Source organism: Onthophagus taurus, chromosome 6, assembly GCF_036711975.1.
Source record: "Onthophagus taurus isolate NC chromosome 6, IU_Otau_3.0, whole genome shotgun sequence".
Lineage (NCBI taxonomy): Eukaryota > Metazoa > Arthropoda > Insecta > Coleoptera > Scarabaeidae > Onthophagus > Onthophagus taurus.
In genome coordinates this window covers 18,473,638-18,498,813 of record NC_091971.1, presented here as the reverse complement: position 1 = coordinate 18,498,813, position 25,176 = coordinate 18,473,638, and the positions used below count along the sequence as shown (strand labels likewise).

The following is a 25,176-nucleotide window of genomic DNA, read 5'->3' as shown; positions in this document are numbered from 1 at the left end:
TCGGATTTGTTTACTCATTAGTAGTTCGTCATTCGATTCAAGACTCATCTCTTCTGACTTTTGACGACGACCGCAAACTTGAAAGTAGTTTTCAAATTTCACAATCATTCATGTTCCTTGGATATCGTAATAGATACTCAAAAGTATTCATCAGATTCAAGAATTAAAGATAACTTTTATATTTATTTTGCAAATAATTGAAATAGTGAAAATATGGAATTTGGTAATAATAGAAAATTTGGACGGCGGAAACATTTCGAGAAAATCTTACTATTTCGAATTGGAGTTGTTATTTTTATTACAACAATATATTCGATAATTGGTACTACCACAATTGATGCAAAAATTGAAGAAAAAGGTAAGATATTTTTATTGTTTTTTAAATATTAAATTTGTGGAAAATTATTTCATTATAAAAAAATGTCTAATATAAATCAACAACAATTTCTAGTGTATACCAGATCAAAAATATATTTGTCTACCTTATCAAATGTTTTGAATGACTCTTTACCAATTTCAAACTGGAACTTAGTTTGTAAACAGAAGAGAACGATCTCGTCGGTTTTTTCCTCTCCGGGGAATCTTACAAGATGCAAAAGAGGGTTAAAGTTCAATAACGTGACCAACATCGCGTATTATAAAGCAAACACATCGTTGATTTGTTTTCGGATTCGACATAAACATTTTCCCCCTTTCATTTTCATTCATTCTTTATATCGCTATAATTAATCGTATATCGAAACAGATTATAAAAATATAAAAAAAAACACTATTCTTGTACGATACTTTGTCATCTTGTGGCGTTATCGAAGTTGTTTTCTTTGATAATCAAGTGGAACATGATACGATTATTTCTTGAAAATTTTCCTATAATGAAGACACATTATTTACGTTTATTTGTTTTCTTTTTTGATAACAAGATGAAATTTGAGATCGATATCAAAATATTGAGTTCAATTATTTCAACAATGGCTTTAAATAGAAACTCGTTAAAAACAGTGAAGTACTGAAGATCATCCAAATTCCAAGCATTTCAAATTTTACTTTTTGCATATTTTACATATACAGGTGTCCCGTTAAGCGTACGGAGCAGCTGTATCTCTAGAACGGTAAGACATAGAGGTTTGGGAAAAAATCCTTATTAAGCAAAGTGACCAAGAGAAATAGCTGGAAATTATTTTGAAGTTCGTAATTCGACCGCTAGGGAGCGTAACTGCCATTGAGAAACATAAAATTCCCGCTATCTCAGAAACTTAGACGATGAGCTATAACTTTGACAACATCATTTAATAGCTTGGATAATACCGCATCGCTTTTTTTTGCGATATTTCTCATATCTGTCATAATAAGGGAGGGGGAGGCCAATGCGTTTTCATATTGTAGTGTGCCATGCACCACACAAAGTGTGCCATGAAAAGTTGTTTTTAATAAAAAAATGATTTGTTATATAATTTACAAAAAACAAAAACAGCATTAAATTAACTACATCGCCTGATTTCACATCTCCCGTTACACACAACACTAAACACAAAATTATTACTAATTCACATCTCCGTTTTGCCGTCCTCGACGTTTGGATGTGCGTAAGCTATCAATCGCTAAAAAAGAATTCGGACAAATGGTCGCTATGGGCATCTGTCGACCATCTTCTTCATCTACGGCATCGCCTCTTCACATGGTACCTAAAAAAGATTCTGATGACTGGAGACCATATGGAGATTACCGCCAATTGAACAACGTTACTGTGCCAGATCGCTATCCGCTACCTCATATACATGATTTCAACATTCATTTGCACGGATGCAAAATCTTTTCTAAAATCGACTTGGTCAGAGCGTATCATCAGATACCCGTAGATGAAGAGCCTTTTGGCCTTCGAAATGCAGCGCAAACATTCCAAAGGTTCATCAATGAAGTACTTTCAGGACTAACCTTCATTTTTGTATATATAGACGATATTCTTGTAGCAAGTCGAAATGAAGAAGAACACATACTTCATTTAAAACAATTATTTCACAGATTAACTTGCTACAATATCAATATCCAACCGAAAAAATGCATTTTCGGTGTTAAATCATTGGATTTTCTTAGTCATCATGTTTCATCCGATGGCATTCGACCATCGCAATCAAGAATCACAGCCATAACACATTTTCCAAAGCCAACGACTCTAAAAGAGTTACAAAGATTTTTGGGAATGTTAAACTTCTACCATAGATTCTTACCTAACATTTCAAATATTCTTGATCCCTTATACACACTTTCAAAATTACTTCATTATCAAAAAACAATTTCATCAACTTCTTGGACTCTGCAACACGACAACGCTTTTTCTTCAGCCAAAAATCTTCTATCAAAATCTATCTTTCTAGGACATCCCTCTTCACATGCTATCCTATCATTGTCAACTGATGCATCTAACACAGGTATGGGAGCTGTTTTAACGCAAACCGTCAATGGAAGGTCTCAACCATTAGCGTTCTTTTCCAAAAAATTTAATTCATGCCAAACCAAATATTCCACTTTTGATAGAGAACTTTTAGCGATCTACTCTGCTATCAAATTTTTCAAACATTCGTTACATGGAACTAAATTTACAGTATATACAGATCACAAACCCATTGTCGCATCAATTTTTTCGCCCACAGACAAAACTCCTCGACAAACCCGATATCTAAGTTATATTGCACAATTTACTTCAGATATCAAATACATCAGAGGAAATTCAAATATTGTTGCAGATACTCTATCCAGAACAAACATCGGATCTCTAAATTCATCTTATCCAGATTTTCTAGCCCTTAGCAACGCTCAACTTGCTGACACAGAATTGGAAAACTTACTAAATAAGCAATTTTCCAAGAATCCTTCAAAATCTTATCGTTTAACACATCAAACAACATCACAAACCGATATCAAACTGTGGTGTGAAACCTCTTCATCATCTCCAAGAATTTATATTCCGCAACAGTTCAGACAAGCAATTTTTGACAAAATTCATAGCTTATCTCATCCCGGAATACGTTCCACCATTCATGCAATCAAAACAACAAGATACTTTTGGCCACACATGTCAAAGCAAATTCATGTTTGGACCAAAACCTGCTTAAAATGTCAACAAGCAAAAATTCAAAAACATACAAAATCGCCAATCATCAACATCAAAATTCCTAAAATTAGATTTGATCGTATACATATCGACTCACTCCGTCCCTAGGTTGTACTTATGTACTTACAGTTATCGAGCGCTTCACTCGATGGCCAGAAGCTTTTCCGCTGAAAGATATCACATCTTCTACTATAGCAAACACACTCTTCCGGCATTATTTTAGTCGATTTGGTATACCTACCACAATAACACATGATCAGGGACGGCAATTCGAATCAAACCTCTTTTCAAAATTTAGCACATTACTTGGCACACGACAAATACATACATCATCTTTCCATCCCCAAGCAAATGGAATGTTAGAACGATTTCATCGATCATTGAAGACGGCCATCATCGCTAAAGGAGACTCTACTAGATGGAACAACAATCTACCCCTCATCCTACTAGGATTAAGAACATCACTTAAGGAAGATCTAGGTTGCTCCTCAGCAGAACTGCTTTACGGGCAACCACTAAGACTTCCTGGAGAGTTCTTCATACCTACTAATCCATCTATTGAGTATGAGCCTTTCCTCTCCAGTTTAAGAGACACTTTTTCGAAATTAAAACCAGTGAATACGTCTTTTCACTCTATTCAAAAACCTTTTATTCATAAAGACTTGCACAAATCAAATTTCGTTTTCATTAGAATTGAAGGTTTGAAACTGTCGTTATCTCCGCGATACGAAGGACCTTTCAAAGTTCTGACAAAAGCAACCAAATATTTCGTAATTCAGAAAGGCAATGATAAAATTATTGTTAATATCGATCGCCTTAAGCCCGCGTTTATCTTTATTGAAAGTATTAAATTTAATAATTCGGAAATAGATAAACATGTGTCATCCCCGAATAGAAATGTACATTTTAACATATAATCGTTATTTTTTATTACTACAACATATTACTTTCTTAAGTTGTACCATTGTTTTACCTTCCTCTTCTTATTAATTTCTTTTTCACGGAAGGGGGAGTATTGGAGTGTACCATGCACCACACAAAGTGTGCCATGAAAAGTTGTTTTTAATAAAAAAATGATTTGTGATATAATTTACAAAAAAACAGATTAAAAAAATAAATTTACATTAACAACCTAAAATGTGGTAGTATAAAAATAATTTTTAAAATTTAATAAAAATATTGTACAGGGTGTGCCAATTTCGATGTCCGCATAGGCTATCTCCGAAACTAAAAGAGATAGAAAAAAAGTAGCTTACATGTCATGATCTCGTTTTTCGAGAAAATGCTAATTCCGAAAACTCCGAACAGCTATCGTCTTTTGTTTTCGCCCTATCGGCAAAAACTGAAAATTTTGCAAAAACGACAATCGCGAATACCTCACTTATTATCAAAGATGGAGTATTATAAATAAAACATTATATGGGCAACTTTTTACGAAGAATTCAGTGGCGTAGGTAGAATTTTTTTCCCATCTTTTATTTTCGAGATTTTAGACATAACTTTTTTTTTTTAAATGGAAACCATAGTTGGCTATGACTTAAAATAATTTGTTATTTTCTTCTGATAACAAATATATATAGTTTGTGGGGTATATTTCTTATAGTTATTGAATAATTAACAAAAATTCATTTTGTTCCATCTAAATCTAATGTATGTATTTAAAAGTTAATGTTGCTATGGTGATAACCATACATACTATGATGGAATATGATGTATCAATTTTTTTTTGTTCTTTCTAAAACTATTGTGTGTATTTAAAACTTAATTTTGTTATGGTGATAACCATGAGGGAAAGCATTGTTTCCAATTATTGCCAAAGTTTGTAGCAAGGATAGTAGAATCTAACAGGACTGCTACATCCAGTGTAGTCGACTACGGGTTGGTTGCCCGCACTCTATGTCACACTATTTGCCACGCCTGGTAACTGTCTATGTTTTTAGAGGTTATATGAAGGACATTAATACGTCTAAAAACATAAAACTTCAAAACTAATATGAATACGTCTAGGATATAACCTCTCGCAGCAAACGCATAGACCATAACAACAGCTGGATGTGGAAAATGGTGTGACGTAGTTTGCGGGTAGGCTGTCACAACAATGGATGTAGCAGTCCTGTTTGATTCTACTGTCCTTCAGTTTGTAGTAGTATTTAAAAATTCACTAACAACTCTGGCATTATGTGCTGGTGCTCCGTCATATTGAAAATATATCATTTGAGACATATTTAGTGGCAAATTGTCGACCAAAGGCTCAATGTGTTGCCTTAATATATTGAGGTATTTCCCTGAGTTTAAGTTTTTATGGTAGATACTATATGCCAAAATTCTATTATCTAAAAGGGCGCACCATACATTAAACCCCAATCTTCTTTGAACACTCAGAGACTTCATCGGTCCAGATAACATTTTGAACAAACAGCAGATTATTTAATTTTTTTAAATATCATCTACAAAATTCTAATCTTCGATTGACATCTCCGGCACGTAAATAATGAGTTAGCCCCGCTTTGTATGGTTTATACTTATTTTTCTTTCTTATTCGGGAGCAGCGGCTTTTGGGTCAGACGTCTTGTTGCAATTTCTCTTGCAGGTCATTTTGGTATGTTTTTGTATGTGGTTTGGGAAAGGACCAAATATCTATTAAATTTTCTGCTAATCGGCTGAAGGTTTTTTCGTGCGGTTGTCTTCTTTCTGGATATCTTGTGAAATAAAATTCCGCGGCTAACGTCGCATTCTTATCTGATAACATATAGCATTCCATCATGTTACATTTTTCATAATTTTCGAAATTCATTGTAAAATTTTATTCAGTTTTGTTATACTTTGACACTTAACATGCTGGTGCATCGTACCAGCACATAATGCCAGAGTTGTTATCGAATTTTTAAATACAAACTTTGGTAATTATTTGATACATTATGTTCCATCATAGTATGTATGGTTATCACCATAGCAACATTAACTTTTAAATACATACATTAGTTTTAGACAGAACAAAATGAATTTTTGTTAATTATTCAATAACCATAAGAAATATACCCCACAAACTATATATATTTGTTATCAGAAGAAAATAACAAATTATTTTAAGTCATAGCCAACTATGGTTTCCATTTAAAAAAATAAAGTTACGTCTAAAATCTCGAAAATAAATGATGGGAAAAAAATTCTACCTACGCCACTGAATTCTTCGTAAAAAGTTGCCCATATAATGTTTTATTTATAATACTCCATCTTTGATAATAAGTAAGATATTCGCGATTGTCGTTTTTGTAAAATTTTCAGTTTTTGCCGATAGGGCGAAAACAAAAGACGATAGCTGTTCGGAGTTTTCGGCATTAGCATTTTCTCGAAAAACGAGATCATGCCATGTAAGCTACTTTTTTTCTATCTCTTTTAGTTTCGGAGACAGCCTATGCGGACATCGAAATTGGGACACCTGTACATGATATTGTACAGGTGGGCAAATTTGGCTGTTATTATAGGCTATCTCAGAAACTATAAGAGATACGAAAAAAGTAGGTGCCATGTCCCGGTCTCTTTTTTCGCGACTAACCCAATCCCGCAAACACCAAACCTCTATCTTCTTTTGTTTTTTAGTTATAGCCAAAAAGTCAAATTTTCGTGATTTCAAAAAATGCTCATATTTCGTTTATCTTTGAAATTAGAGGAATGAGGTTGATATGTTCTTAAGACACTTTTTTAAGTAGAATATACTGCCGTTGAAAAATTTTAAAAATATTTGATGATTTTTGAGATACAACACAAAGTTGTATTTTTTTAAATACAAACTATAGTAGATTATGGTGTTACTGAAAAGAGCATATTTTTAGCTTTAGAATGATGTATTGCACGCATGGTGTATTTGGGGAAAATAAGCGTTATTTTTTAATTCCAAAATAGTAAGCGCTAAAGTTCAAAATTTTGATTATAGTAGGCGGGTTCGGACAGTAATTACTACCTAATTGCTGTATGGTTTTGCACGAATATGACAGAAAGTTGGTCTTGTACCACTAAGCTAAGTGTCCACTTGCGAGAAATGCTCTCCAGAGAAGCTATCGAGAGTATATTTTCTGGTGGACACGCATCTGAGAGTAACTATCAGAGAGTCCCCACAAACTTTCGGAGAGTAAACGCGTTGAGATTTGTACTCAAGTAGACACGCACAATTTATCTATCGTGAGAGTAACTGTCAAAAACCAAACAAGGTTCGAATTTTGCTGCGAGTAGCTGCGAGTTTTCTCAATATAACACGTTTAAAGATAACACCTAAAAGAAAATAATCCCAAGAAGAAATATTTGAATTAATTGAAGTGTATGAAGAAAATTCAATTCTTAGAGAAAAACAAATCACATAACCATGGTAACTGTAAACATGTCATTTACTAACGCAGAAGCGTATGATAGAGCGTATGATGATTTATTTTCAATGTTTCGAATACGATGCAACTGCATGGCAAAAATGTGCAATGCAATTACGACAAAGAAAGACATTTTTCTCTAGAAGTGTTTTTAAGATTGACTTAGCGATTACGGAAAACTGGCAACGTGTAGCCCATTCAGACATCTCGATGAATTCGTAAATCACATTGGTGCGCAATGTGATCCCACATAATCTGGGAACTCCGAAAACAATTGTCCACAAGAGTTTTCAAGAGAATAATATCTCCACCACGTTGTTTTACATCAGGCCTTAACAGATACCGATTATGATAACAGACTGAACTATTACCATTGACTTTTAAATATGATTTGGGCAAATCCAAACCTTTTATCACAAATGCTATGGATGCATGAAGCATCTGTCCACAAGCTGATGTAAACTTGCATAATATGCATTCTTGGTTAGAGCAAAACCCACATTGCTTTCACCCCTTTATCTATTGGGTAGACTAAACGACCTGACTTTTCAAGAAAAACCAATAACCAGGAAAAATATGACAAAACACTAAATATAGTAGAAACCACGAGAGCTGGCAGTGACAGATCGTTTAAAAATGGTATGAATCAAGATATGGACGTACGACTTAGATTATTTCACCACATACATTTAAATGTAGGTTAGTAATGAAGGTTATATGTCAAATATATTATTTAATGATTTTCCTTTCAAAGAAAACATTTTCGGCTTGTGAAAACACTAACAGATTCATGACAACGCTCACAAGACGTCAATTTGAGGTTATAATTATAGAGTGACATCCCTTAGAAGAACAGACGTACTTTTTCGACGTGGCCATTTGAATTGTACAGCAGACATATTAAACTAATTCTATCTCTTTCTAACACACATTACTCTCTAGCGGTTTGTGAACTACGTATGGCATTTGTAAGAGCGGAAAATGATGATTTACTGCCAACTCTCGTGGCGTCTACTATACCAGTAGAAACGTGTCCAGGGCCGAGACTTAAGCAGCGCTTTTTTTCGTCGAAACTAGATTAAATAAATGCATCGAGGTTTATGGAAGGCATTTCGCACATTAGTGAGTTATTTTTGCCAAAAATTTAAGTTATTCTAAGTGTTTTGGTTTATTTTGTTTTATTATCATTGTTGATGTTTCATTGATCCGTTGGCTTTTCAACACGCCTCAAAAGTAGTTTTGAAGCAGTTCTAAGCTTGGATAAAGTGTGAAGGAAGGTTCTAGATCAGTGGTTCTCAAACTATGGTACTGATGGTATGCGAGAAGTTCTCAAGTGGTACGCAAAACAGTTTATATTTGCATTATCATTATTGTTTTTTTTTGTTCAGAGGTACTACCTGATTTTTAAAATAGCCTTAGTGGTACGCAAGGACATAAGTTTGAGAACCGCTGTTCTAGATAAAAAAAATTTTGTTCTCTCTTATTTGTTTCCTAAGGTAACTTGATCCGATTAAGATATACGAATTTTTAACATTTTCTTTTATAATTCGAGAATGGATGGAGATATCGAGATGCGGTTTTCACTAATAATTAGCAAATTTTATGGTGATTAACGGTCTGTGAAGTAAATAGTACCGTTCCAATTAACTTTTTTTCAAAAATCACAAAAATATGTAACCGCTGCAGATAACGCCCTCTAGCTTATTTGTTTTAAACCAAGCGCTCTTACTGATAATATCTTTTAAAAGAGCATGAAATGCTCTTTCAAACAAGACCAAAAATATTCAAATCGGTTGAATGGTCCAGGAGATATTAAAATGTAAACATTTGAAAACGCATTGGCCTCCCCCTCCCTTATTATGACAGATATGAGAAATATCGCAAAACAAAAGCGATGCGGTATTATCTAAGCTACTAAATGATGTTGTCAACGTTATAGCTCATCGTCTAACTTTCTGAGATAGCGGGAATTTTATGTTTCTCTATGGCAGTTACGCCCCCCTAGCGGTTGAATTACGAACTTCAAAATAATTTCCAGCTATTTCTCTTGCCCACTTGGCTTATAAGGATTTTTTTCCCAAACCTCTAGGCCTTACCGTTGTTGAGATACAGCCGCTCAGTACGCTTAACGGGACACCCTATATACAACAATACAGTATATTTTTCTGTAAAAAAACATTCTAATATAAATGAAGTATTTATAATCTTCTGCGTCGTATTCTCATAACTGAGAAGTCATGTTTATGAGCATACTTTTACTTTATTTCCCCATAACTGGTTTGTCCGGCTTGAAGTACGGGTGGAATCACCTAGTTAGAGACCTTCTCCTTGGTCTTTTGCCTTTTCCTTTCCTTGGACCATTAACTTTTCCAGGTATGAGCAAAATATTGTGGAATTCGTCGCCGGCAAATAGTGGACAGTCTATTCTTGATCTCGAGCTCTTTCAGTATAGATATGTTAGTGCGCCTGTTCAGGGAATACGAAGTATTCGACGGTAGCAACATATCTCAAAAGCCTCAATCCATTTTCTATTGGTTTCTTTGATAATCCAGAATTCTCCACCTTATACACATCTATCCTTTTTGTGATTTGTTGATCTTTCCATATTTTCGTCAACTTAGTAATGGCAACTTTAGCTATCACTATTCGTCTGTTCGCATTTTTCTAGATGAATTTAGTGGCTTCTAATTCATCCACAATATCTTCCTGTGTTAGAGTATTGCCTCAGTCTATTATCATCAATTTCGTCTTATTTAGGTTCACTTTTAATCCCAAGTTTTGGCTTTCTTCTCTCTCTAAATCCAGCATTCTATGGAATCTCTCATTGTCTTTCGCCAGTAGAGTTCTTTCACCAATTGAAATATCCCCTTCGAAACCCTCCAATGTCTCACACTTTTTTCTACACTAAATGCACGTAAGACAGTAGCGTGTTGTATTTTTGCTTTTCCTGTTTCATAGAGATTTCTTATTAGAGCTACAAGGTAATTTGGTATTGTATTCTCAAGATTTCTTTATTAATTGCCTGACATTAAAATCCGATCTTGTGTGCCTTTTCCCTTAGTAAATCCTGCTTGTTTAGGCGGTATTTGTTTAGTCGTTGGTCTATTATTCGCAGAAAAAAAGCAATACAAAGATTGCTTGTAATTCAAGAGATACAAGCAGCTGTAATATTGGATTTTATCTAATGAGCTTGTTATAATATTTGATAGATTTCCAGGGCCTAATTCCCAGTTTCTTGTAGGGCTACATTTTGTTAAGCAGATGCACATGAGTGAGAAAACGTCAAAACAGGATTATTCATCTGACGAAAAAACACTTTTTGTGACGGTTGATGATGAATGTTGAGTTCTGAAGTAGATCAGTGGCAACAACTAAACCATAACCGTAATCGGAAAGATGTAAAACTGTTGTATGCTGATTGCTGACATAATGAGAACATTGGATTATGGATTGATATCGCGCAACGAAATATGCCAAAAAGCATACACAACCCTTGACTTGAACATGCCATACTTATTTTAATTTCAATTTGACTTTAACCTTTGATGAATTCAAGGATTGGTCAAAAGTAGTCTGATTATTTCAGACTAGAGTGGGGCAAAACGCTATTTTACTGACCGAAATCATATTTTCACACATGTTTACATCTCTCTTCAGTCGTTGTCCGACTTCAGATGTGGTGACTCATTCGTGGAGATTGTCTATATATCTCACCAGATGACCTACCTCATGACCTTTTGCCATCAACCTTACCTTGTATTATGAGCTTTTTATGCCGCCCTTCCGTATGGCATGTCCGAAAAATTAATAAGCATGCGACGTTAGGTCGTGGCATTTATGGTCCAAGATTCTGAACCATATGTTGCAATAACTTAAACATATACAAATATTCGTTAATTGACGCTGCTTTCTGATGATGCCACAAAGGCGAAACCGGTAAAAGCAGATAATTAAATAAATTTCCATTGTCAAAGTGCTAAATTATCTTTAATTATATCCAATACAATGGTAAGCAAGAATATTCCAAATAATTTAATCATATAGTCCTTATATTTTAATAACACCTTCAAGTGTGCAAGGACAACTCGAAATCGTTGTCTGATTTTATTTCTACCTCGTGTGTCCCACAGCATTTTATTGTTATTTTTAAATATCTCTCTTAACTTTGATGTGATAAACCATCACATTTTATGCACTTTAATCCAGTCTGTGCAGTTTTGTTGCATCTTTTACAAACTTTTGCAACCGGGTTTGTAACAATCGCACTACTCTGAAACTTTCTTTGAAAAAGTTTCATTACTTGCTCAATAATACTTTTCTGGTATTTGCACGATTTCAGTCGCACGACCACGTGAAAAGTTTTCTCCTCACGTGCGATAATGATTCGCATATTATGCAATTCCATGCAAGCATGTGAAAAGCGAATCCTGTTACATGTTTTATCTGTGAATGGTATCGTATAAACTGGGTCGAATATAAATGAACGATTTTAAAAAAACTAAATACATCGCGAGAAAGCCCTTTCCAATACTAATGTGATCCCTTTTCTCTATTGCTTTGAAATATTAATAACTTTTTTTCGATAAAACCTTTCGATATAATGACCACATCATTAAGGTGTTTCAAAACGGGAGTAATTATTACAGATTTCGCCGTTGATGATTGATTGGACGACAACCTAAAAGTAGAAATGATTAAAATGTAGTAAAAACTAGATATAACTGAAACGGAGAGTTAGAACTAGATTTAACTGCATAGAGAGTTAAAACAAGAATTGAAAAATAATTTCTGTCTTTATAATAATAGTGGAGACTATTTTATTTTGTACATTTACTTTAAAAATTGTGTAAATAAATCGGCTATTTCTAATTAAAATTGCTTCATTTTAGTCAAAATAGGTTTGTTGACGAGAATCACATTTTTTTTCAAACGTTTTCTACCTTTACAAGCACAATAAACGATAGAATTCGAATGTTCAGGGTTCAAAGCAGTTATTTGGGCCATCACGGTTTACCGTAACGCCAAAATGAACTCGATGTCCGTTGAGTTCGGAATTTTAAAAGCATTTGGACCCACGAAAATTCGGTTTCTATCGCACCTATAAAATTTGGTTGTAACCTGAACTTGATCCTATCTATTTCAAGGATATAAAAAGAGAAAGCTTGTGAAAGTATTAATCGTTTTTTGGTTTAAATTATAAGAATTAATTTGTTTTAGAGATAAACATTGGAAGACATTTATTGTTAAAAAATCCGGAAGAAAAAAATTGTACATCACCCTCAGTTAATGATTTTCCAAGTGATGGTTTTACACGTCAACAAAGAAAACAGGGTTGGATTGTAATTCACGTTTTTTTAGCGGCTTATTTATTCATTTTATTAGCGTTAGTTTGTCATGATTATTTTGTACCGGCTATAAAAGGAATATGCAATCGTAAGTTAATTAAATAAATCATCAATTTGTTATTAATATTTTATTTTTTAAGGATTTCATGTTAAAGAAGATATTGCTGGTGCAACTTTTATGGCAATAGCAAGCTCAAGTCCAGAATTATTTATCAATTCCGTCGGTACCTTTATAACTGAAGGTGATATCGGAGTTGGAACAGTGGTTGGTTCAGCGGTTTTTAACGTTTTAGCAGTCCCAGCTTTTTGTGGCCTATGTGCAAATATGGTGTGTTATTATTGATTATAAAAAAACTTTGTTTTGTCTTCTTCAAAATTATCTTAGCTAAATTATCTTATTTGCTACCGTATTCTTTTATTAAAAAAAGAACTAAAGAAAAATAACATCTGCAATTTGTTTACAGACATAAATTAAATAAATAATTCGTTTTTGTATAAATACAAAAATTTTATTCTGAGAATGTGACTCACAATCAGAAGACTTTGAAATTGTTTGAAATGATCTTTGAAAAATATTTAGACTTTTTATAAAATTAACAGATTTACTCACCTGGATTTTCTTTTTCTTCTTTTTTTTTGTATCAAAACCTTTTTTTTTCATGGAACTATTTAAAAATTAAAACGAATTTTATTTTTAGGTTGTACAGTTAGAATGGTGGCCAATTACAAGAGATTGCACAGTTTACGCCGTTTCTGTTATAATGTTAATAACAGTTTTATTTGATGGAATAGTGCGATTAAATGACTCGATAATGTTAATATGTACTTATATAATTTATTTAATAAGTAAGTCTTATTAATCTTATTATACATGATAATTCAAAATTAATGTACTGATTTTAGATATCAAGCGATATCGATTTAAAAATCTCATACCTTAGTTAATAATTAAAAACTACGCATTTAAAGACGTACTTAAAGAAATTGTTTCATATCGTACCCGTTTGGAGATCAAAAATAATTATATTGCTCGTAAAGGACATAAGAATGAGTATTTTTAGATCTCACTTCAACTTTACGTACAGATAACTCTATTAATAATCGAAATTTTCCAACTAACACGTTAGAAAGCATAAATTTAAGTGCGTTCTTTAAAATGTGATTAAAAACAATTATATTTTGACTAAAGATAATTATTAAATTTCTTACTAAATGAGTAGAAATTATATATCTGTTATTAATTTTGAATCATAATACAGTAAAACCTCGATATAACGGAACGCGCTAGAAGGAAGTTCGGATATAACAAGGGGTATTCCCCGAGTTACGAAAAGTAGAACTAATACTAGACCTAGAACTCGAATCATTCCGGTTTAGCCATATGTCTCTTAAGATGGTTAAACTCTAATGATTGTAGGTCTAGGTGTAATGTTAATTCCAGTCTTACACTTGCACTGTTACTATGTAGAACTAACACTACAGCTAGAACTAGAATCATTTGGGTTAAGCCGCACGTTTTAAAGAAGTCTAAACTCGGGTGATTCTAGTTCTAAGTATAGTTTTAGTTCTAGTTTACACTTGCACTGTCACTAGAACTCACACTAGACCGAGAACTAGAAACATTCATTTCTTATTGAACTAAAACTAGAACTAACACTATACCTAGAACAAGAATCATTTGGGTTTAGCCACACGTCTCTAAAGACGGCTAAACCCGAATGATTCTAGTTCTAGGAATAGTGCTAGTTCTAGTTTTACACTAGCACCGCTACTATGTAGAACTAACACTATACCTAGAATTAGAATCATTTGGGTTTAGCCACACGTCTCTAAAGACGGCTAAGCCTGAATGATTCTAGTTCTAGTTATAGTGTTCTAGTTTTCCACTTGCACTGTCACTAGAACTAGAATCGTTTGGGTTTAGCCGCACGTCTCTAAAGACGGCTTAACCCGAATGATTCTAGTTCTAGGAATAGTGCTAGTTCTAGTTTTACACTAGCACTACTACTATGTAGAACTAACACTATACCCAGAATTAGAATCATTTGGGTTTAGCCACACGTCTCTAAAGACGGCTAAACCCGAATGATTCTAGTTCTAGGTATAGTGTTAATTCCAGTCTTACACTTGCACTGTTACTATGTAGAACTAACACTCCAGCTAGAACTAGAATCATTTGGGTTTAGCCGCACGTCTCTAAAGACGGCTAAACCCGAATGATTCTAGTTCTAGGAATAGTGTTAGCTCTAGTTTTACACTAGCACTGCTACTATGTAGAACTAACACTATACCTAGAACTAGAATCATTTGGGTTTAGCCGCACGTTTCTAAAGATGGCTAAATCCGAATGATTCTAGTTCTAGTAATAGTGTTAATTCCAGTCTTACACTTACACTGTTACTATGTAGAACTAACACTACAGCTAGAACTAGAATCATTTGGGTTTAGCCGCACGTTTATAAAGACGGCTAAACTAGAATGATTCTAGTTCTAAGTATAGTGTTAGTTCTAGTTTACACTTGCATTGTTACTAGAACTAATACTAGACCGAGAACTAGAAACGTTCATTTCTCATTGAACTAAAACTAGAACTAACACTAGACCTAGAACTAGAAACTTTTGGGTTTAGCCATATGTCTCTTAAGATGGCTAAACTCGAATGATTGTAGCTCTAGGTGTAATGTTAATTCCAGTCTTACACTTGCACTGTTACTATGTAGAACTAACACTACAGCTAGAAGTAGAATCATTTGGGTTTAGCCGCACGTTTATAAAGAAGTCTAAACTCGGGTGATTCTAGTTCTAAGTATAGTTTTAGTTCTAGTTTACGCTTGCACTGTCACTAGAACTAACACTAGACCGAGAACTAGAAACATTCATTTCTCATTGAACTAAAACTAGAACTAACACTATACCTAGAACAAGAATCATTTGGGTTTAGCCACACGTCTCTAAAGACGGCTAAACCCAAATGATTCTAGTTCTAGAAATAGTGCTAGTTCTAGTTTTACACTAGCACTGCTACTATGTAGAACTAACACTATACCTAGAATTAGAATCATTTGGGTTTAGCCACACGTCTCTAAAGACGGCTAAACCCGAATGATTCTAGTTCTAGCTATAGTGTTAATTCCAGTCTTACACTTGCACTGTTACTATGTAGAACTAACACTCCAGCTAGAACTAGAATCATTTGGGTTTAGCCGCACGTCTCTAAAGACGGCTAAACCCGAATGATTCTAGTTCTAGGAATAGTGTTAGCTCTAGTTTTACACTAGCACTGCTACTATGTAGAACTAACACTATACCTAGAACTAGAATCATTTGGGTTTAGCCGCACGTCTCTAAAGATGGCTAAATCCGAATGATTCTAGTTCTAGTAATAGTGTTAATTCAAGTCTTACACTTGCACTGTTACTATGTAGAACTAACACTACAGCTAGAACTGGAATCATTTGAGTTTAGCCGCACGTTTATAAAAACGGGTAAACTCGAATGATTCTAGTTCTAAGTATAGTGTTAGTTCTAGTTTACACTTGCATTGTTACTAGCCTTAACTCTCAAACTAACACATTACAAAATACGAATAGAATAAATTAAGTTTTTGCTAATTCAAAATATAAAATAGCATTTGCATACCCAGTTCGTGACGTCACGAACGGGCCTTCGAACGGTTCCCGGAATGTAGCAGTCCTTTTTTGTGTGCATTAAGATTAATTTTTTCCCGGTATTAGTTCTTTATATCAAGGTTTTTACTGTACTAATATATTTTGAGAAAATACTAAAACATTTTTACCTTTTCTCTTTTAAGTTATGTATTATAATGAACCTATATCAAATATGATGACGAGATTAACACGAAAATTAAGAAAAAGTCGTGGACATTACCAAGAAATTCTTTTAGAAACTCAACCTTTATTGAGTAGTTGCCAAAAAAATAATTGTTATAACAAAAATGGATTTCTTTCGTTAAGCGGAAGTGGAAGTTCCGATATCACACTTAAAGATTGCGAAGATTTCGGTTTGTACCAATAAAATAATAATACTTTAAAAAAAATTCTATTTAGAAATTATTTTAGAAGCTGGAACTAACATTTGGAGATGGCCCTCAGAATATAACATTTTGGGCAAAATTTGGTGGATTTTTACATGGCCCATATCATTTGTTCTATTTCTAACAATGCCCAATTGTCAAAAATATCCAAAATTAATGACAGGTACATTTTTGATGTGTATTTGTTGGATTGGTGGATCTTCGTATATTGTAGCTTGGTTAATAACAACAATTGGAGATGTTCTATCTATTCCGGATTCGGTGATGGGTTTGACGTTTTTAGCTGCAGGAACGAGTGTTCCAGAAGCTGTTTCTAGTATTATCGTTACTAATCAAGGTAAAAATTTAAAAAATTAACGTGGAAGAGTTTTTATTAAAATATTTTAGGTTATGGTGGAATGGGATTAAGTAGTGCTATAGCTTCAAATACTTTTGATATTTTAATTTGCTTGGGTATACCATGGTTGGTGAAGACATGGTTTTATCCAAAACATGCGAACGAACATTTAATTTATATTAATTCTTCCGGGTTAGTTTACAGTGGAATCTCACTTTTATCCACACTCATTTTCTTTTATATTTGTCTAGTCTTAAATAAATTTCGGTAAGTATTCTATAAATTAATAAGAAAAAAACATCTAGAGTAATGTAGAAAATTTTATGTGTTTATGAAAATATCTTAACATTATTTTTTTTTGAAAATTTTTGTTGTGGCAAACCGCATTATAGCCTATTGTGAGCTTTGGCCTCTTCTACAACAGGCCTCAATTCGTCTTGATTCCTCTTCCTCTTGGTGGACAGCTCTATGGTGTTTGAGTGAGTACCCTGTGCGCCATTCTCTCTGCCAGCATTCTTCATACGTGTCCCAACCATCTCAGACTCTGGTCTTTAATCCATGTTGGTAGTTCTGGTCCTTCCTGTAGTTCTCTTATCTCGTAGTACATTAATTGTCTCTATCATCGCCTCATTGTTAGTTTGTTAGTGTCATAAAAATTCTATAAAGTTTCGTACAAATCACCACATTTATTAATTATAACATTAAGCTATTTTTATTCAGATAATTTGAATCTACCTACTTAACCCGAAGTGATACTAAAGGGTAACTACAAAAGTTTCGTTTGCTTTTAAAACGCTATGTATTCAAAACTATTGTACCTACAGACATGAACGATACATAAAAATTATCGCAAAGTCTTCATGTTTTTATTGGCGCCCCCATTGGAATATGAAAGTTCCCAGATATCTGAATGACGAACGTCCAAATATCTAGATTGGTCGTGTTGGTGCGAATAAACTAACTATATTTCCTTGACCGCCTACGTCACTTGACTTAAAGCCTTATGATTTCTTTTTTTAGGGACACGTTAAAGATCTTGTTTACATGTCCCTACTTCCAAACATATTAGAAGGATTAAAGCAGCAGTGATGGCAATTGACAGGAAGAAGCTATAAAATGTGTGGAACGAATTGAAGTATCGGCTAGATATATGTCGCAATACCCAGCCATATCGAATATTTGTGAGTGTGCAAAAAAACTTGGAGAGCTTCCTGTTATCGTGATGTTTCCTGTTACATGAATGCGACGGTAAGGACAACGCCCTGTCATCCGTCATAACCAAAAGTCCTCTAACTTCATTCCATATCTGTTTAGAACTTCCTTGTTCTGTCAAATAAGCAAAATAAGTACGTTTTTCGTTCCTCACAGCTGTAGAGATTTGTAGTAATCCCAATCACCCCGACTGCGAGTCCTCCTGAATTTCATCTTTGCGCGATCCCTCAAATTCATCTAGAGCGTTATATTATCTGTCAACCAAGGACTGCGTGGTTTAGTAAATGTGTAATTCCTCAGTAGAGCATGAGTATGAAACAAGGCAATTATGTTACCATTTAAAAACTCAAGTTTCCGATCAATATCATCCATATAAAACATAAAATTAAATGGTATGGACTGCAGGTCAAACAAAAATTGTTCGTGACTAATGCGACTCAACAAGCGCATATTTCTATGAAGTGGAACACTCTCAGGAACATTCACACTCATCACACAGTACACCATGTCATGATCGGAAACGTCACAGCCAATAACTCCACTACTCAGAATTAAACACTCGTCAAAAGTAATAATTAGGTCTATTAATGATACGCAGTTCCCCGCCGTCTTTGTAGGTGCATCAATGAGCTGGGTTCCACCCAATGAATCCATCAGAGACAAAAATTCAGTAGTATCACATTTTTCGGAATTTAATAAGTTAATATTGAAATCACCACAACAAACAATTTTATCCGACATACTTTAATAATTTTCAAATTCATTGAGAAAATTTATGTAACGGAAACAAACTTAATGATGATAGGTCGGCTCCTTGTCGATCCCTTATCAAAATGACTCAGTCTATGACATCTATCGATGATGGACATCGTTGGAATCCAATCAAGAATCCTCAATTACGAAAAAGTTTGCAACACATTAGCTGTTCCGGGATGCTTTAACTTACTCCAAGAACACTAGTGTCGGAGCAGATGGTTTCGGACTAAGATTACTCTTACCCATTCTGGATATAGTTATTACTCCCCTAACACTTATTTTCAACTGTTCTTTTGAACAGTCTGTATTTCCGTCAATCTGGCGAATCGCCCATGTTATTCCTATCCCAAAAATTAAATCTCCGTCCCATGTGGGTGACTTTCGACCCATTTCTATTCTATCTAGGTTGTCAAAAGCTATTGAACGTTCAGCTTATTTACAGATTCAGAAATATCTTGCGGAGTTTAATCTGATTACAAGTTCCAGTCTGGTTTTCGTGAAGGGCATAGTACTGCTACAGCACTGATTAAGATCATCGATGATATTAGATCTGCTTGTGATAAGCGTTGTGTTACCTTGCTAGTGTTACTTGATTTTAGTAAGGCCTTTGATTCTGTGGACCATGCCCTCCTGTTAACTACGCTTTCTGCTATTGGTTTCACCTCTTCTTGTGTATCTTGGTTCCAGTCCTACTTTTCTGTACTCTTTTCTCCTGTTGACATCAAGTGTGGAGTTCCCCAGGGCAGTGTGCTGGGTCCTTTGCTCTTCTCAATTTTCATAAATAGTATTAGTGATGGTATCTCGTTTAACTATCATTAGTATGCAGATGACCTTCAACTTTATATTTCGTCAACTGTTAACAACCTCCCAGATGCTTTGTTGCATCTTGACTTGTCTAGACGTCATGGACTTAACCTGAATCCAGGTAAAGCGCAAGCCATTGGCACTCGCCCCTTGTTGGCATAATTTAATTCCTTATCTACCGTTCAACTGAGGCTTGGCGACACCGTTATTCCGTTTTCTAATACGGTCAAAAATCTTGATGTGGTAATGGATTCGGCGATGTCTTGGCGGCCACAAGTTCAGGGAGTCTGTAGGAGAGTTTACTTCTGTTTCCATACTTTGAAAATACTTCGTTGCTACCTTCCTCCTGTTGTCCGTCGTAATCTTTGTTATTCTCTCATTTTCCCACACATTGATTATGTCAATGTTGCGTATCCTGATCTTTCCGCAGCCCTTCGGGGTAAATTGGAAAGACTGCAGAACAATTGTATACGGTACATTTTTGATTTAGGAAGGTTGCAGCACATTACTCCATATCGTAACAACCTGCAGATGATGACTTGCCGGAGTCGTAGATCATTTCGTATGCTTATTATGTTGTACAAAATTGTCCATACCCGCACTCCTGCTTATTTGTCTGATTCCTTTCATTTTTTAGCATCATATGACTTGGCCACTCGATCATTGTCCGAATCTACGCTAATGTTTCCAGTCCATAGTACTGAAATCTACCATAAATCTTTTACAGTGCAGTCGATTGCGTTGTGGAACGATTTGCCTGCCATTGTTCGCAATTTTGAAGGATAATTATTATTCTCAGGAAGGATTATGGGCAATAAAATCGCAATTTTAACTTTAAACATTGTCAAGGAAACCACGTGTAAAATTTGAGTTGAGTGGCATGACTTACCACGTGGGTTAACTCTAAGTGAGTGGGATTAACGGTTAACCGTTGACAAGTAACAGCGCCACTACAAGTGAAGCTTATAGCGCGCGAAATTGGGTAGAGTTTAAATTTAAAATTTAAAAAGTTACAAGTTAAAAAATAAACAAAAAACAATAGAACAATTATTAATTATGTCTACGGTCTGGTTTGTTTTTATATAATTCGAAGATTAATGAGTAGATATTGCTGAGTGAGTCAATGTCAGTTCTAAAATTCACTGTGTCTTGTTCAATAGTAATGTGAAACATCTCTAAGAAGGTTCTATTATAGAGGTTGTTTTCAGAATCCAATATTTTAACTTCATCGAAATTAAAGTTATGATCAGTGTCCAATGTGTGTTTGGCTAAAGCACAACCACCTTTTTTATTCCTTATGTCACTTTTGTGTTGTGATATACGTTTCTTGAGCCATTGTTTGGTTTGGCCCACATAACATTTGGAACAAGCACCACACGGAATACGGTAAATAACACCAGATTGATATTCGATTGAAATTTTATCCTTCAGTGATGAGAAGATTGAGTGAAGTTTGTATGGGTAATGTTCAATCAATTTTAAACCCTTCAAGTCTTTGAATACTTTGACCAACTTATCAGTCAATTCAGGAACAAAGGTAATTTCCTTGTATTGGATAGAGGATTCTTCTGGGGTTTGTGTAATTTGGTCTTGATTGATGTTAGGTTGAACATTAAAAATGAGTTTGTTAAGGAGTTTCACTGGATATTGATTATTTAAAAAAATGTTTTTGAGTTTTACTAAATTTGCATTGATAAACATTGGATCCGAGATACTTGTTGAAGGGAACTGAAATGTATGATTGTTCGCAATGCAGCTAGCTTAATAAGTTTTAAAAATGTCTTGAGGCGCCATCTGCTATCTCTTCAACTATCTTCTTCTTGACCTTTACGTGTTTGTTTTCTTCTCTAGTCCGCCTTTCATCTATCTTTTGCTGCACTTTTTTGTGTCAATTTCCTTTCTTGTACTAAGTGACTGCCGATCCGTAACATAATTCAAGTATGCTCATTCGCTTAGTTTTATTAGCACATCATTTAGTATTACTTTTTCGGTAGCCATAATTATTTAGTTAAAATTACATATACACTGTTACCTCGGGTCTCTTGGAAGATATCGCTTATTGCGATAAATTAATCCGTTTGTCTTGATGTTTATATTTGTTTGAATGTATATATTTATGTAAATATTTGTTTCTGAGGCAATAAACATTATTATTATTATTATTATCTCCGTTTAAAAAGCAGTGAAATCTCTTTTAATGGAATCAATAGTTACAACAGCTTCCGAATTAACTCCGTCTTTGTAGGAAAACGCTTCATCTACTGTTGTTAGTCTAGAATTAAAGTCTAACATCGACTTCCGGAACTCTTATAGATATCTGAGACCTCATCATCAATTTTAATAACCTCTGGAGATGGTTTGCTTTTCGTTACTATCTTTAGAAAAGTTACTACGTTATTAAAGAAAATCCCGATACTGTCTTTAAACGTTACAGTAACAGAGGATGTAAATGATTCATTGATCTATGATGAAACTATTCATATGATAATATTATTCAGTTCACATTTAGCAACTCCATGCTGTCACGGCTTATAGCAAGACGATACTGAGAAGCAATACCATGGGTCGAAACGTAATGCTGAAAGGAACAACGTCTTAACTTGTTCACAACAAAACTTTCAGAGATACATTCCTTTAGTTGAAAAAGGTACATTTGTCATAGAAATTATTATTGATGTGATTCGAGATTCAGAGAAAGTTAAAGTACTCAAAATATATGATGTTTGATGGAGTGCTCAAAACACTCGAATAAGCAAATCGCTGATCGATCAATAAATTCGGCGGTATCCTGTCAAACTCTCAGATCTCTCATACCACTTCAGTAGCACTTTAGAGCAGTAAACCGCAACCGTTATTTTATTATCAATACTGAAATGCTTCAAAAATCTTGCTCGATTTATATTAGATATAATTTGTAGGACATTTATCTCATTATCACAGCATATTCAACGTCATCAAAAGTTAAATGTTTAGATAGACATTATGCGCAACATCTTTACTTTTACGAAAGTGAAAATATTAATCCACTAATTTGTATTGACTAATTTACACTTTTCCATTAGAAACAAAAATTAATACAAAGATTTGAACTTAAAACTGTGATTTACTCTAGATGTGTTTTATTTATATATTTGTTAATTTAAATAGATTTCTAAACCTTTTTATTTATTTTAGATTAGATTGGAAAGTTGGACTATGGTGTCTCATATTATACGTAACATTTATATGTGTAGCATCACTAATCGAATTGAATGTGTTCTTTCCAGTAAATTTACCTACTTGTAATTAACTCGATGTTAAAATAGTTCCTAAACCTTTCGAATCTTGTGATCTATATCTTAATTTTAAAGTTATTTTATAATTTTTTTTATTATATATCGACAATAAAAAATTTTAATTAAAATCGAATTTCTTTTCAGTAAAAAGTCACCATCAATTTGACCGAGAATCCCTCCGCTTTTCTAATCCTATTTCTTACTTGTACCATCTCAAACTTTTTTTCGATTTTCTTTTGCTTTACTTTCCTTCATTCTTTCTAATCTTTTTAAGTTCCACGAAACACATTTAAACTTATTTGTTCAAATTAAGACCGCGGAGAATTTAGAAATACGAAAGTAAAATTTACATTTTAAATTGCGGGTAATTATTCTTTTTAAATTACCCTTCAACTTTGTGCAGGTGTTAAAATGAATACTTAATTGATCGATAATAATTATTATGCATCTCGAGATTAATCGTTAAGCGAAATTTCTTCAAAGTCGATATCAAAGGTGTGATAATCAGATTTCCCATCGCGATAACTTCTTTTAAAGTACTCTTTTACGTCAATCGTCTCAATTGTATGTTTATTCTTTTATCTGCAATTTGTAATCAGCACGAAAACGCGAGATTGACCTTTACTTTTATAGACTTGATTTAAATCATTCGATTAAATCGAAATGGGAAAATGTGCATATAATAAGTGTACGTAATCTTACGTTTTAATCGATGCTTTTAAATATTTTGTGGCGAGATTTTGATTTAGTCACAAAATTTATAAGAAGGTTAAATATAGAAATATATTTTTTAACAATACATTATTTATATAAATTAATACTCAATGAATGTTAATAATTTAAGTTAATAAGTTTACGGGCTAAATTAAAAAATAAATAATACTTTAATAGGTGTAAATATAATCACAGCTTAACTAAAAATTAATTGATAGTTATAAGATATACAATAGACGCTATCTCTATTACTATAAATAGATATGAGATCTTTGGACTCATTTTAATAATTTTTTGTCTACAATTCGAAATTTTATATTTTGATCATTTTTACATTATCGCATACTTGAAGTTCAGATATTCGAGATTTTGATTTGTTGAGATTTGGTAAAATATTTGCTTAAAAATTTCTAAAATTTATGACTCTTGTGTTCTAAATAAAAGGGTATCCAATGATTTGGTACTGTAAGGTACTTTACACCGATATAAATATAATTTTATTGCTTGTGAATTCTTTAAATAACAATTATCAATCAGATGATTGATTTCAAGTATTTATCGAGAATTATCCATCATTTCTTTGAAAATCTTCATTTATTAAAAATAATATTTAAATTATCTAAATTTATCTGACAACTAACAATTTAATAAGTGAGATAGGGTTTAAACAGCTTATAATATTTCGATCGGAATAAATATTAATTAACGTTCTGAAAAGTTTTCAAATACACATAATTTTATATTCTCTCTCTGTATGGCTCTACAATTCATATCGGATCTTTGGCTCCCTCAACCTTTCACTCCAATTTTCCCTGTTTCTGGCCAGTTTCTGCAATCAATCATCCTTAACGTCCTCGGACGCCCTTAAGATATTACTCCTTGCATCTTTCTACTGATTAGTCTCTTATTGATTGTAAATCTTAGACAAGCAACAGAGACTGATTCATTCCTCAGCAAAGTTCGTACAGGCCAGCCAAAAAAACTTTCTAGATGAGAGATTAGCTCCATATTTAAAGAAGTGAACAAAAACCCTAGAGTTAGCGCACCAAAATTAACTGACCACATCGCGTCTGTATATTCAAGAACCATACAAATAGTTCAACGCTATAATGGATTTTACAGCAGGACAAACTGAAGAAAATCTCTGATTTCAGAAAAGAATCGCCGTCGTCGACTAGAATTTGCTTAATCTTATGTCGACAAGGGAAT

The 25,176-nt window shown here is 33.7% G+C and overlaps 1 protein-coding gene across 1 annotated transcript; it reads left to right on the top strand.

The window, feature by feature from the left end:
• LOC111416940 (sodium/potassium/calcium exchanger 4-like) lies at nt 1–23,381 on the top strand. Its single transcript, XM_023049076.2, has 8 exons — nt 1–358; nt 12,688–12,903; nt 12,956–13,143; nt 13,514–13,661; nt 16,627–16,836; nt 16,895–17,206; nt 17,257–17,473; nt 23,153–23,381. Exons 1-8 carry the CDS (start codon nt 214–216, stop codon nt 23,265–23,267), a joined length of 1,551 nt encoding a protein of 516 aa, XP_022904844.2. The 5' UTR covers nt 1–213; the 3' UTR covers nt 23,268–23,381.
• The last annotated feature ends 1,795 nt before the right edge of the window (nt 23,382–25,176 follow it).